At 41.7% G+C, this 13,959-nt stretch overlaps 2 protein-coding genes across 4 annotated transcripts in view; one reads left to right on the top strand and one right to left on the bottom strand.

Annotated features, from left to right (window-relative positions):
* Positions 1 to 9,509, bottom strand: part of NME7 (NME/NM23 family member 7) — a 266,054-nt gene extending 256,545 nt beyond the window's left edge. For both annotated transcript variants that reach the window (XM_047077044.1, XM_047077045.1), the window contains exon 1: positions 9,446 to 9,509. In XM_047077044.1, the coding sequence (XP_046933000.1) occupies positions 9,446 to 9,448 (3 nt within the window). In that variant the 5' untranslated portion in view covers positions 9,449 to 9,509. The remainder of the gene's footprint in view (positions 1 to 9,445) is intronic.
* Positions 9,510 to 9,728: 219 nt separating this feature from the next.
* The window catches only part of BLZF1 (basic leucine zipper nuclear factor 1), a 33,469-nt gene continuing 29,238 nt past the window's right edge, over positions 9,729 to 13,959 (top strand). For both annotated transcript variants that reach the window (XR_006961651.1, XM_047077043.1), the window contains exons 1-2: positions 9,729 to 10,024; positions 11,294 to 11,368. Coding sequence is in view for 1 of the 2 variants with exons in the window: in XM_047077043.1 (XP_046932999.1) it covers positions 11,338 to 11,368 (31 nt within the window). In the remaining variant the exon portion in view is untranslated. The remainder of the gene's footprint in view (positions 10,025 to 11,293; positions 11,369 to 13,959) is intronic.

Here is a 13,959-nt window from a genome sequence, read left to right as displayed (position 1 = left end):
AATGCACACGTCCTCTCACCCAGTTATTCCATTTCTAATTTATTCTAAGGAAATAATTATGGATGTATGTAAAATTATGCCTATAAAAATATATTAGTTGTGGGGTTAAAAGACCAAATAAATAAATGGCTTGGTTACATCAGAGTAAATTAAAGAATAAAATGGAGCTCCTAAAATTGGATCTGGGAAACTGCATAAGATATATTAAGTGAGGAAAAAGAAAAACACAGATTTATAAACCATACACACAGTAGGATCACATTTTAAAAGATATATACATGTATGTGTATGTGTAAGTATACTGTATGTATGTGTCACTGGGATACTATACTAAAATATTAATAGTGACTGTATATAGTCCATGATATTACAGATGAATTTAATCATATTGTTTCTACATAGTTTCACATCTCCAAAAATGACTATGTCCGGTATAAGTTAGATATTTGACACGTATACAAGTTAAATATATATACGTATTTTATGTATACTTGTATTACATATATAATACATTACAAACGTATCATATAATGATATATTGTAGGCAACATATATGTTGCCTAAACATATATGTTTCATATATATTATATAATATATATAATATATATATTATATATATATATGCATATAGATGCATATATATATATATATGCATATAGCCTATGTAACTCGTATCAGAACTACAGAAAACAAGATGAAATTTAAATTTACGTGTATCAGAGAACTCTGGAACCATTGCGCATACATAGAGAAATACATCTTAAAGAATAAAGCGCTATGAAGAAGGCACAGTACATGAGTCAGGAGAGATAACAATAGCAACTTAATTAAACAAAGTGCCTAGTATCAGAAAATAAACTTGAGCAGTACATTTTAATAGCTACAATTTCTCACATCTAATAAATAGAAAGTCTTAAAATATCAACAGCTTTTGGAAATGAAGTAGTTTAAACAGACTTTGCAAGAAAGTGGAAAGGAGGCTAATAGAAGTGTTGGAGAGATTTCTGGAGAACGAGTTACTTCAATCTTATGCAATAGCACCATCAAGAAAGATATTAGGTGAAATCCCAGCAGAAAACACAACATCCACAGAGAAACTATGATAACACACATCTGGAATGTGTGACTCTGCCTGCCACACCTCAGACAAGATATTATGGAAACAAAGAGTCCAGAAAAGGGCGATTAAATTTTTGACAAGCGATTATAAAGGGAGAAATCAGGAGTGTTTAATCTTCAAACGTAAGATCTGGACAGAAAAATATTTTCCAAAGTTTATAAGAAAACATTTTCCAAAGTTTGTAAGATTATAAATGTTGCGGATAGGATGGAAATTGTCGCTGAAAGACCAAACTAATATGAGTAAAGTTTTAATAAGGCAGCTCCAAGGAAAATAAACTCTTTTGATAGAATAGGGAAAATGTAGGTGAGGCATTATCCCAGTACATTTAGAGTGAAATCCAAAATCCTTCCCAAGCTCCCGAAGCGTCAGTATTCCCTGGTGGCTGCCTGCCTTGGATCCCTAGTCCTCCCATCGTCCTCACCTTCCCTAGATCCCACCCCCATTTGCCCCCTCCCAAGCCTCCAATGGGCCTCTGCACTTGGCTGCTGTCTGCTTGGAAGGTGCTTCCCCTATATCTTCACCCTGCCTGCTCCTTCCTTCTGAGATGTCAGCTTAAAAGCCACATCCTCGCGAGGACCTTTTCTAATTTTCCCACCTAAAGCTACGTGCTCTTGGAACCTGGTAATACAACATTACTTCGTTTAATTTTCCTTATATTGCTTAGCACCATATGAGATGACCTACTCATTTATTTGTGTCATGGCTTCATTCATTTATTTAATATATTGTATGTCTCAACTAAGAAAAAAAATCTTTAAGGTTAAACCATCAAGGGGGCTTTCCCTGACCACCCTGGCTAGGTCAGGCCACTCTTTTTTAGGACACATTTTGACCTTACCTTGTAATTTTTCTTTTGTGACCCAACTTACTCTTGAAATTTATTCTCTGATACCTGTTTTTCTCAGTAAGTTCCATGGGGTGTGCAAGGTAAGCTGGGGCCAGGGAAGGTCTCGAATGCCAATTCAGATATTTGGGCTCCACTCTATAGGCACTGAGGAAGGACTATCTTATTAATCAATGTATTTATTGTTAGTGCCTGGCACACAAAAGGCACTCAATACCTGTTTGAACTGATGAATAATTGATGAATGGGAAAGAATAGATGAAGGAGGAGATTGGATTTCTATCTTACACAGCTCACAAAAATTAACTTGGAATGGATTAAAGACTTAAACACAAGACTGGAAACCTTAAAATTCCTAAAAGGAAACAGGGAAAAATCTCTTAGATATTGGTCTGGGCAACAGTTCTTCGGGTAGGACACTAAAAGCACATACAAAAAAGCAAAAATCAGTAAGTGGGACTACAACAAACTAAAAAGCTTCTGCGCAGCTAAAGAAATAATAAACAGGGGTGCCTGGGTGGCTCAGTCAGTTGAACGTCCGACTTTGGCTCAGGTCATGATCTCATGGCTCGTGAGTTCAAGCCCCACGTCGGGCTCTGTGCTGACAGCTCAGAGCCTGGAGCCTGCTTCAAGTTCTGTGTCTCCCTCTCTCTCTCTCTGCCCCTCCCCTTCTCGCTCGCTCTCTCTCTCAAAAATAAAATGAAACATTTTAAAAAAGGGCATTTTAAGAAACAAGAAACAAAATGATAAGGCAATCTTCAAAATGGGAGAAAATATTTACAAATTATATCTAATGAGGGGTTAATATCGAAATTATATATACATACGTACAACTGAATAACAGATATATAAGCAATAGGATTAAAAAAGATGGGTAGAAGAACTGAACAGACTTTCTCCAAAGAAAACATACAAATGGATAACAGGCACATGAAAAGGTTCTCAGCATCATAATCAACACAGAAAAGTAAATCAAAACCACCATAAATATCACCTCGCACCTGTCAGAATGGCTACTATAAAAAAAAAAAAAAAAAAAACAAGAGATAGCAAGTGTTGCAGAGGCTATGGAGAAAAGGGAAGCCTCACGCACTATTGGTGGGAATGTAAAATGGTGCAGCCACTATGGGAAGGAGCATGAAAATTCCGCAAAAATTTTAAAATAATAGTGCCATATAATCGAGCAATTCTATGTCTGTGTATATTATATATGGAAAAAAAATGAAAACTTTAACTCCAAAAGACATATGCACCCTCCCCATGCTCAATGCAGCATGATTTACAATAGCCAAGATATAAAAACAATCTAAGGGCCCATCAGTGGATGAATGCATGAAGCAACGTGGCACAAATACACAACGGAATATTATCGGGCCACGAGAAAGAAGGAAATGCTGCCATTTGTGACAACAGGGATGGACTCTGAGGTCACGAAGCCAGATGAAGTTGGTCAGACAGAGAAAGACAAGTACTGTATAATTTCACTTATACGTGGAATCTAAAAAGACCAAACTCAAAGAAACAGTTCATAGAATGGAGGTTACCAGGCGCTGCAGGTGAGGAAAATGGGGAGCTGTTGATCAAAGGGTAAAAACTTCCACTTAGAAGAGGAGTAAGTTCTGGGGAATCTAATGCACAACACTGTCATTATAGTTAACAATGCCAGATTATACACTTGAAAGTTGCTAAGAGGGTAGATCTTAAATGTTCTCACCACAAAAAAAAAAAAAAAAGCAATGGTAGTTATGTGATGTGATACAGGTATTAGCTTAACGCTAAGGTGGTAATCATTTTGCAATATGTGTATCAAATCAACACCTTATATACTTCCAACTTACACAATGTTATATGTCAATTATATCCCAATAAAGCTTGGAAAAAAGGAAACAAAGGATAAAGAATTAAAAGGCAGAAAAAGGACAGAAAAAGATAAAAGAGCTACATGTGAGGAAAATTAGAGCATTATATTAACCCCATTGCTATTCACTTTTGCAAATACTACTGGTTCCTATTAAAGAAGAAACAGGCTCCAAATTACATTTGTAATAAAAATGTTTTAGTAGGAAAAATCAGTTGTTTCTTTTTTGTAAGTTTCAGGTTTCTAATTTAGGCGCCATACTTTCTGATTCAGTCCCGATAAATGAAACCCTTCCTGGGACTTTACAATTATGGTCCTTCCAAGTTAGTAGTTCAAGTGACAAAAAGGAATCCTGGATGGTTACGAAGCATATGTCAAAGATGAAAACAGTAAACCTATTTAGAAGAAACTTTATAAAGCTGAAAACTGAAAAACATTTCATGGAATAAAATCTTGTCCATATTTAGCAATCATGAAACCCTCTTTCAAGTCTCTTTGAAACCAACTTGGAGACATGTGTTTAGCCTAATTCTCGTGGAACACAGGTGACAATCTTTAAAAGCCTTATGTTATAGAAGCAGTTCATCTTGGATAACAGCATTGAAATCAATGTTCTATTTTAGAAGACGTATAACATTCACATCTCTTTATTATTCAAAAGGGTCTCGGAATTATGTCCTGTGTTCTCTTCATGCGCAAAATGAAATAAATTGATGACCCTAGCGTATTCTTTATCTTAAACAACATGCATTGAGACATACTGAACTACATTTGCTCTGCTGCACATGACAGAGGTGGTTCTAGAATGTGTAGGCAGAACCTAATTATGGTTCTGGAAGCTACAACTGTTCACTAGATGCAGGGAGAAACTGACCAGATCATGTAATTGTACGGGTCAGGAAGACAAACCAGCGGGGCAAACAAATTCCACCCTCAGCTGCTTGGAGAGAGACCATCAGCCTTTGATGCAACATACCTGTTAGTGGTGAGACTGAACACAGAGAAAGAACATCAATTTCTCTCTCTTTTTAAGTTTCATTTATTTGAGAGAGAGAGAGAGAGAGAGGGCAAGCCTGTCTGCATGCTCAAGTGGGGGAAGGGCAGAGAGGGAGGGGGAGAGAGAATCCCAAGCAGACTCCTCACTGTTAGTGTGGAGCCCGATGTGGGGCTTGAACCCACAAACCATGAGATCATGACCTGAGCTGAAATCACGAGTCAGATGCTTAACCGACTGAGCCACCCAGGCGCCCCTCTAGTTTTCTAAAGGCCTATTCTTTCTCATAAAGGATTGACAGCGAATGACACAGGAGACAGATCTGCATGCAAAAGGAAACTTGAAAATTCTACTCTAGTCAATTTTAAGCTCTCATTAAATTCAGAGCTTCTCCCATCACACAATAAGATTGTCACTAAGTCAATCTTAGGAGGAATAAGAAATCTGTGTGCCTTGAGATTAACTATTTTACCTCTTAAAGTACATATTAGTACAAAGTATACTGTATCTTGAACTTTGTGGGTCATGACCGACAGTAAGGAATATGGGGTTTGGGTTTTTTTTTTTTTAATGTTTATTTTTTGAGAGACAGCGCGCACGAGCGAACGGGAGCAGGGGAGGGGCAGAGAGAGAGGGAGACACAGAATCCGAAGCGGGCTCCAGGCTCTGAGCTGTCAGCACAGAGCCCGATGTGGGGCTCGAACTCACAAACCATGAGATCGTGACCTGAGCTAAAATCGGACACTCAACTGACTGAGCCACCCAGGCGCTCCAGGAACATGATTTGTATCATAACCCAGGACATACAACACACACACAATTTGCAATAAAAGTTTCATGGAAGTTATCCTTATTACATACAATGAATATAGTGTCTGTTTTATGTCATCTTTTTTAATGCTGGCTACATACGACAAATTGATGTCATGACCGAGTAATGGGTTAGAACCTCGTCTGAGAAACCATACTGAAGTACATACATTTGGTCTGGCCTCTGTCTACCTCTCTAACTGCACTTCACATTACCCTCTGCCATACTTCGTCCACTGCCGCTGCCCCCCACAACTCCCCACCACCGAATTTCTATTCTATTTTTACATTAAATCACGAGATCAGTTCCTGCAATATGCCAACTGCTTGACTGCCTCAGGACCTTTGATCTTGTTGTTAGTGCTGCCTGGTACGCTTCCCCCAGACCACTGCACTTCATCATTCAGGTCTCAAGATGGAAGTCAATTCTTCACAGCGGCCTTCACTGACCACCCAATTTGAAACACGCAACTCCAACCGGGGGCGGTGGGGGGAGGAGGTCACCCCTCTTAGGGTAGTTGGGAAGTCTAAATGACAGAAGGTAAGACAAGCACAAAGAAAACCAGTATTCCACAAATGTCACTTTCCATCCCCCTACGCCATCCAATTCTAGCTATGGAAATTCTATTCCATTCGCTTAATGATGGCCTTTCTGACTCTGAAAAGTGAGGACTCCATCCTCCAGTATTCCCCAAGTACTTTGTAACCTCTCGGGACACTCACCACATTCCTTCTTTTTCTATTCAGCAAATATCTGAGCGCCTAATACAGTCTAAGCAATAGCAGGGAACAAAATATTGATCCCCCTCCCAGTTCAGTTTCGTAAGAGTGACAAATTCATACACAATTTCAACTGAATGTGGTAAGTACAATAAGAGAGATGTGTACTATGTAAAGTTGTGACAAAAAACAATAAAAAGTCACCTCTCTTTGAGCAGAGAAGTAAGTAACCATCACAGGAGGAGAGACACTTAACCTGGGTCTGAAAGAATCCAAGGGAATTTGGCCAGCAAACAAGGGCAGAAGAATAGCCCGTGTACAGCGTGTGCAAAGTAGAAGGAACACTCATACCACCAGCTTGAAGGTGCTTAGAACATTCAGTGAAAGATAAGCAGTTGAAAGGAATGTCTAGGCAACGGAGAGGCATGAAAGCAGCCAGACAGGTAAATGCTAGATGATGGAGGGCCTTGCATGCCATTCCAGGGACGCTGAATTTTATACTGTAGGGTTTGGAGAGCCTACAGTTTTAAAGAGGTGACTTCAGGCGTGCCTGGGTGGCTCAGTCGGTTAAGCATCCGACTTCGGCTCAGGTCATGATCTCATGGTTCATGAGTTCAAGCTCTGCTGTTCAAGCACTCTGTGCTGACAGTTCAGAGCCTGGAGCCCACTTCAGGTTCTGTGTCTCCCTCTCTCTCTGCCTCCTCCCTGCTCGCACTCTGTGCCTTTCAAAAATAAATAAACATTTAAAAAAAATGTTTTTAATAAACTAAAGAGGTGACCTCAAAGATTTGGGTCTTAGAAAATTCCTTCTTGTTACTGAGAAAATAATGGCTCGAATAACTGCCATACCACACTATTAAAGATATACCGCAACAGTCCAGGCAAGAAATGAGGAGATCTTAAACTAAAACAGGATCTAGTGACCACCTGAATATGGGAAGCGTAGGAAAGCAAGAGAGGTTAACTCTGGTTTCTGGTTTAGGTTACATATATTGCAATATGAAATAACCATATTAATTAGTTATATAATATTAAAGCTATATTATAAGTTAGAATGATCTCATTAATTAACTTGAAGGAATAAGGAAAACCAGGTAGAATGATAGCAAGTTCAGTTTTAGTCATGGCAAATTTGACCAGGGAGAGTGTCCGGGAAGCAACTAGGTTAGGCCCTAGCAGGTATGAGAGGAAAACTGAAGTTTAAAAACTTCTTTTTAATGTTTATTTATTTATTGAGAGAGAGACAGAGAGAGAGAGAGAGAGAGACAGAGCATGAGCAGGGGAGGGGCAGAGACAGAGAGGGAGACACAGAATCAGAAGCAGGCTCTGAGCTGTCAGCCCCGACGTGGGGTCCGAACCCATAGACTGTGAGATCATGACCTGAGCCGAAGTCGGATGCTTAACTAAGCCACCAGGTGCTCCTGAAAACTGAAGTTTAGGTGTGAATGCTTAGGCATTAGTAAAACTCATGTGCGTGGATGAAATCACCCCAGCAAAATGCATAGACTAAGAACTGAAAATAATTAAGGACTGAGTCCTGGAGAATGGCATTTAAAAAGCAGGCAAGGCCGGTGGGGGAAAAGGTAGGGGGGGGAATGAATGTTTGTGAACTTCAGTTATCACAGAAAAGCTAAATACGATAAACTTTGAGAGGAATTCATTGGATCTGGCATTTTAGGGCCATTAAAAACTTGGAAAAGGGCAACTTCATTGAAACCATTCAAGAGGAAGTCGGACAAGAGTACTGAGGATGAAAAGGGGGGCATTTAAAGCAGGTGAAAATGCTATGCTTCCATGCAGTCACAGAAAGGCGCAAGGGAGGATTGGGCAGTAACTGGATAAACCAGCCTGGGGGATACGCTTTTTTGTTTTATTTCATTTTCTCAAGATGTATGACCAGAACACTGGGAAGCAGGAAAAGGAGGCAGAGAGGCTGAAAGCACAGGGTGGGGTGGGGGGATAAAAGATAAGCAGAAGCAAAAGGTCTTGTAACGGATGGGAGGGGATGAGATCTAGAGGAAAGGTGGATGCATTGTCCTTCAACACCACTCTCTCTACACTAGAAACGTAAAATCGGATGATGAGTAAAATATATATCAATGTGTAGGTTAGGGGCACGAGGCTGAAGAAAATGACTTTCAGTCTCTGGCATCTGCTTAGAAGGGAGGAAAAAGCAGGGGAAGGGACAGGGGTTGGGGAAGTGAAAGTTTGGAAAGGGCTCCGCTGGAAAAGCACAGGGGCAGACTGGGGCAAGAAAAGGTCCCTGAGTAGGAAGGGAGAAAGAACAGGTGGTGGGAGGGGCTCTGTTGCTAAATTCGTAAGCTATACCCTTCTGACAACAGTCATCTTTCTATCCCCCAGTCCGTTATTCGTAACTCTTTAAAAGAGTTGCTAATTAAGTGAATTAACTCGACCTCCGGTGTCCTCAAACAAGTGACTCAATAAAAATTAGCTCTAGGCTTTTTAAAAATGCCCAGCCCCATTCCTATTGATTCAGAATTTCTGGGGGTGAGGCTCAAGCAAGTGAATTTTCCAGAAGCTCTCCCAAGAGATCTTGAGGGGCATTCCTCTTAAAAAGCACCTACCTAGGGGATAATCCCCTGGCCAGAAGACAGCTGTGCAAATAGGGCTCCGACTAAATGGCCCTTAGAGGGGGGAAGGGGCAGCGCTCTGCGGCTCTGGAGGGCAAACACTGCGAGACCTAGGGACACCTGGGTCAGTGCTGAGCCATCACACACACAATCAATGCTCTTAAATGAGGCGCGTTAAGGACAAGCCGAACTTGAAGTGATGAAAACTACAAACATTTAAAACGTCTGTTCGAAATAATGTCTCGCCTCAGGGTATGAGACTCCGTGTTTACCCCTACACTTTTGTCACAATACTCTAGAGGCTCAGCAGTACCGAAGCGGAATTCGAGGTGCTGCAAGACACAGGGAGAGAAAGGAAACTGCAGAAACAGCCCCTGGAAAGAGGGAAACATGGGGCGAAGGTGGAAGAAACCGGGCCGCCTCTGAGTGACCCTCCGCCCCAGGACCTGGGACGCTACGTAACCAAGACCGTGAAGCGGCTCCTCCGGCCTCGCCTGGCACTCACCATAGCCTCAGGATCTCGGCACAGGGGAATAGGTAGCGTTGCCACAGGAAGACACCACCTCAACCCCGACGCCCGGTTACTCCGGCAACAGAGCCCCGCCTACTACCGGACGTGCGGAATCGCCACCGCCCCGCCCCTTCGTTCCCAGGGGCTGGGAGAATTAGAACTCCGCCCATCCCGTCGACAGCCCCGCCCTTTCATGGCGCCGCTTGGGGCCAGCGTCATCACTTAAGTTTGGTTGACAGGTGACCCGGAAGTTAAGTGATACACAGCCGGCGCTCCACATATCCTATAATTTATTTCTAAGTAGACATCTATCCGTTTTTCACTTACAGAAGCCTTAGACCTCATGTGCTGCGTCACTCGCGTTTTAAGACACCACAGAGCGTATTTACCTTTCTCTTTTGGAAAATTGTTCCGGAAACGAAACCCTGAGAACAGGAAGTGATTAATAGTGAGCCAGCCGCTGGATGTCAGGAAGGTCTGGGCGGGTCAGCTTCGGAACGGAAGAGGAGTGTGCGGAGCCCGACGGTCTGTAAAGTGAAGCCCCTGGGATCGGCAGAGTAAGGACCCTTGGCGGTAAGTGCAAGAAACGGGCTTGTGTAACCGAGGGGCGGGGGGGACGTTTGAAAGGGACAGAGGTCTGGGTTGGAGTTTGGTGTTCAGACGCTTTGGATTTGGGGAAAGGTTGCCTTTTGTTCCAGGAAAACTTGTTCAGACAGGGACGGAATTTCGGATTCGGCTCCCCGGACGGCAGAGGTTGACCAGCTTGTCGCTTTCCCACCTGTTACCCACTGCACACCCTCCCACCCCCTTGAATTGGCCCTTGCCGGCCGAGCCGTGGCGCTTCCTCCGAGCGCAGTGGCTGGGCCCCTTGCTCTTGCGAAGGGGTCTTTGGAGACCTGTTTTCAGAGCGACAGAAGGGGGGTTTGTGACTATTGAGGAAGGTAGTCGTGGAGGACCCTGTGCCAAGTCAGATCGAGTACTCAGGGTGATCATTTTTGTGGTGAAACCAGTTGCCATCTAACGTACAGTTCATCATATTCGATCGTGTCACTCCACTAAGCACCACCTTCCTCCTCATGTTTTCCACTGAATCTTAGTCTTTACTGAAAAGGCCATGCACACGTTTCTGAAAACATATGCTATGCCATTTTAATTCTGTGACCAAGAAAGTGCAAATTAAGTTCTGAGTATTTTTGTTATATAGTTTAAACAGAAGTTCCTTTGGGATATAAATAATTAGCAAATTAGTGTCACTAATGTCCCCTGAGAAAGTAATTGATTTCTTTAAAATTACTGTTGGGGCGTTTGGGTGGCTCAGTCGGCTAGGTGTGCCTTCGGTTCAGGTCACGATCTTGTGGGTCACGAGTGCCAGCGGGCATTGGGCGTGTATTGACAGCTCAGAGCCTGGAGCCTGCTTCACATTCTGTGTCTCCCTCTCTCTGCCCCTCCCCTACTCGTTCTCTTTCTCTCTCTCTCTCTCTCTCTCAAAAACAAATAAAAATATTTTTTTAAAAATTTTTAATAAGTAAGATTACTGTTGCCGTATCAATGATACAAAAGCCACTACAGTAACTTCACCACAGTTTCTTAACTAACATCCAGGGCACCTGGTAGAGTATACTTGGCAGAAACAGTGAAACAAATTTGAAAGTAAACCACCAGTAATTTTTTGAGACCTTTGTTAACTATAACAATATCACCTGTGGGAAGGTTTTGAAATGCATGTGTACTAAATGCAGAAACAAGTAGAATATTGTCATATCTAAATTACAAGGTAAATAATAAACTTAGTAAACATCTTTGTATGGTTTGTCTTAATTGTTTCAATTTATACATTTTTAGGTTTTTCCGTAGAAGGTTTGAGGTGCCTTTTCATTGGTTAAAAAATGACTACTCTTGAAAGTTTAGAAGCCAAAGGTAAGTGTTCTTTTTTTTTTTGATATTAATTGTTTAAAAAAAATTTTTTTAATGTTTGTATTTATTTTTGAATGAGAGAGAGAGAGAGCACGCACGCATGAGTGGGGGAGGAGCAGAGAGAGGGGGAGACACAGAATCCGAAGCAGGCTCCAGGCTCTAAGCTGTCAGCACAGAGCCTGACGCGGGGCTCGAACACACGAACTGCGAGATCATGACCTGAGCTGAAGTCAGACGCTCAACCGACTGAGCCACCCAGGCACCCCCGATGTTCATTGTTTTTAAAACATGTAATTTGTGACACAAGGACAGAGGAGTGCTTGAGCCAAGCAACTAAATCTCATAGAGCTCTTGGGAATCATTTGTGTTTCAGATTTCTCCATGCTTGTTTTGTAGTGCGGTGTTTACATTTCAATACCCAGGTCTACGACTGAATAGTCACATCATTGGATAGTATTCAATACTGCTGTTAAACTACTGTTAAACATTTAGTGTGAAAGCAAAGTTTTGCAGCTATGCTTTCTATCCACTACAAGAGTAAGACTTAAATAAACAAGAAGATGTATGTTCTAAAGATTTTAGTAGACACACAAGCAACTAGGAAGTGTAAAAGACCATTTGTGTTGGGTTGTATTGCTTGGGCTGCTATAACAAACCAAATCGGGTAATGGAAATAGCAGAAGTGTATTGTCTCACAGTTCTGGAGGCTGGAAGTCTAATACCAAGGTGCTGGCAGGGCCACGTTCCCTCTGAAGGCTCCAGGGAAGGATCTGTTCCAGGCCAGTCTCCTAGTTCCTGGTTTGCTGGTAGTTTTGGTATTCCTTAGCTTGTAGATGCATCACCCTGATCTTTGCTTTATGTGGACATGGCATTCTCCTTGTGTGAATGTGCCTGTGTGTCCAGATTCTTCCTAAGGACATCAACCGTGTTGGATTAGGGGCCCACCCTACTCCAGTATGACCTCGTCCTAACTAATTACATCTGTAATGACCTTATTTCCAAATAAGATCACATTTTGAGGTATGGACTTCAACATAGGAATATTTGAGGGGGGGCCACATCAACTCATAATGCTTGCTAACTACAGTAGTTACTTTTTAGTCCTTCTTTAGTCCTGTTTGCTTGTCCTCTCTAGAACTATTGATCATTCCCACCTTTTGAAATACTTTCTTTCCTTGACTTCCATGATATTATTCTTGTTTTCAGCCTACTCTGTAGCCCTTCACTGTTCCAACGCAATAGCCACACGTGGCTATTTGAGTTTATGTTGATATTTTTAAAAATGAAAAATTCAGGGGGTGCCTGGGTGGCTCAGTCAGTTAAGCATCCGACGCTTGATCTCGGGTCGGGTCTTGATCCCAGGATCATGAGTTCAAGCCCCACATTGGGCTCCACACTGGGCATCAAGCCTACTTAAAAAAAAAAAAAATTCAGTCCTTCAGTCACCCTAGTCACATTTCAAGTGCTCATTAGCCACGTACGGCTAGTAGCAATTGCATTAGAAAGTGCAGATAGAGAATGTTTCCATCACTGCAGACAGTTCTATTGGGCACCAGTGCTCTAAGTATATTTTCTCTCTTTCATCCTTCTCTTCTTTTGGTTTATCTTTTAAATATTAACGTGTTTCAGCCCTCTTTCTCCTCTGCTCTCAGGGCTTTAGTAATTGTCTGTAAGAACAACTTCCAAATCTGTCTGTAGCCTAGGTCTGTTCCTTTGTGCTTCAGACCCTGATAGCCTACTGACCATCTTCAGACAGGCATTGAGAACACTTTTTGCATGTCCCAAAGTGAACGCCTCCTGATTCAGGTTATTCTTGGACAGTGAGTTCCGGAGATTGGGGCCTGTCCCCTTCTCTCCATGGGAACTTATTTTCCAGAAGCCAGCTTTGCAGTAAACAGACCTCCAACAGCAAACTCTTTGAAAGGGATTCAAATATGTTTAGGAAGCAAGGAAGAGAAGATCATACCAATACATATTTAAGTGAATTTATTCAGCTGTGTGAACAGCATTTCGGAGTCACTGGAAATCATTAGAAGAAGCAAACCAGAGAATATAATGAAAGTAATACACTGGGGATTAATGAGGAATAGGGCAATTAAATGGTAACTACGGTGAAAGTCATTAGCATGGTGCGTGGCAAAAAGCGAAACCTGAATGTAGTATTATCATTGGAGATTAAAAGTTAGTTATTGCAAGGCCTCTGTGAAAGTAAATTATTTTTTATTTGTTGCTACCTGTTTTTATTGAGCATTAGACTTATAAAGCACTTTCCCATACCTTATTTCATCTGATCTTCATTTTACAAGGTACATAATTCAGCTGTTAGTCCTATTCCTACTTAATATTAATGGTAACCGTTGTTAGTGAATAAAAGTTACTTGTATGCGTGGCCTAGAAGCAGGTGCCTTTGTCGTGGTTGGCGTTTGTCGGTGGCCTACATTTCCTGTAACTGCCTCACAAGAGAAGCAATATTGGTTTAGAGAGTCCGAACTTCCTCTCAGTGGACATTTGAGCGATAGCGTCATCACGAGAGGGACTGCTGCTAGGGTTTCATTTGAACGGGAAACATGCAATAAAGAGAAACCGTTCAAAAA

This window comes from Lynx rufus, unplaced genomic scaffold, assembly GCF_022079265.1.
Source record: "Lynx rufus isolate CCGP_SWC_20201006 ecotype Redwood Valley unplaced genomic scaffold, mLynRuf1.p SCAF_15, whole genome shotgun sequence".
Classification (NCBI taxonomy): domain Eukaryota; kingdom Metazoa; phylum Chordata; class Mammalia; order Carnivora; family Felidae; genus Lynx; species Lynx rufus.
The sequence above is the reverse complement of the archived record's forward strand: the minus strand, read 5'-3'. Positions and strand labels throughout refer to the sequence as shown.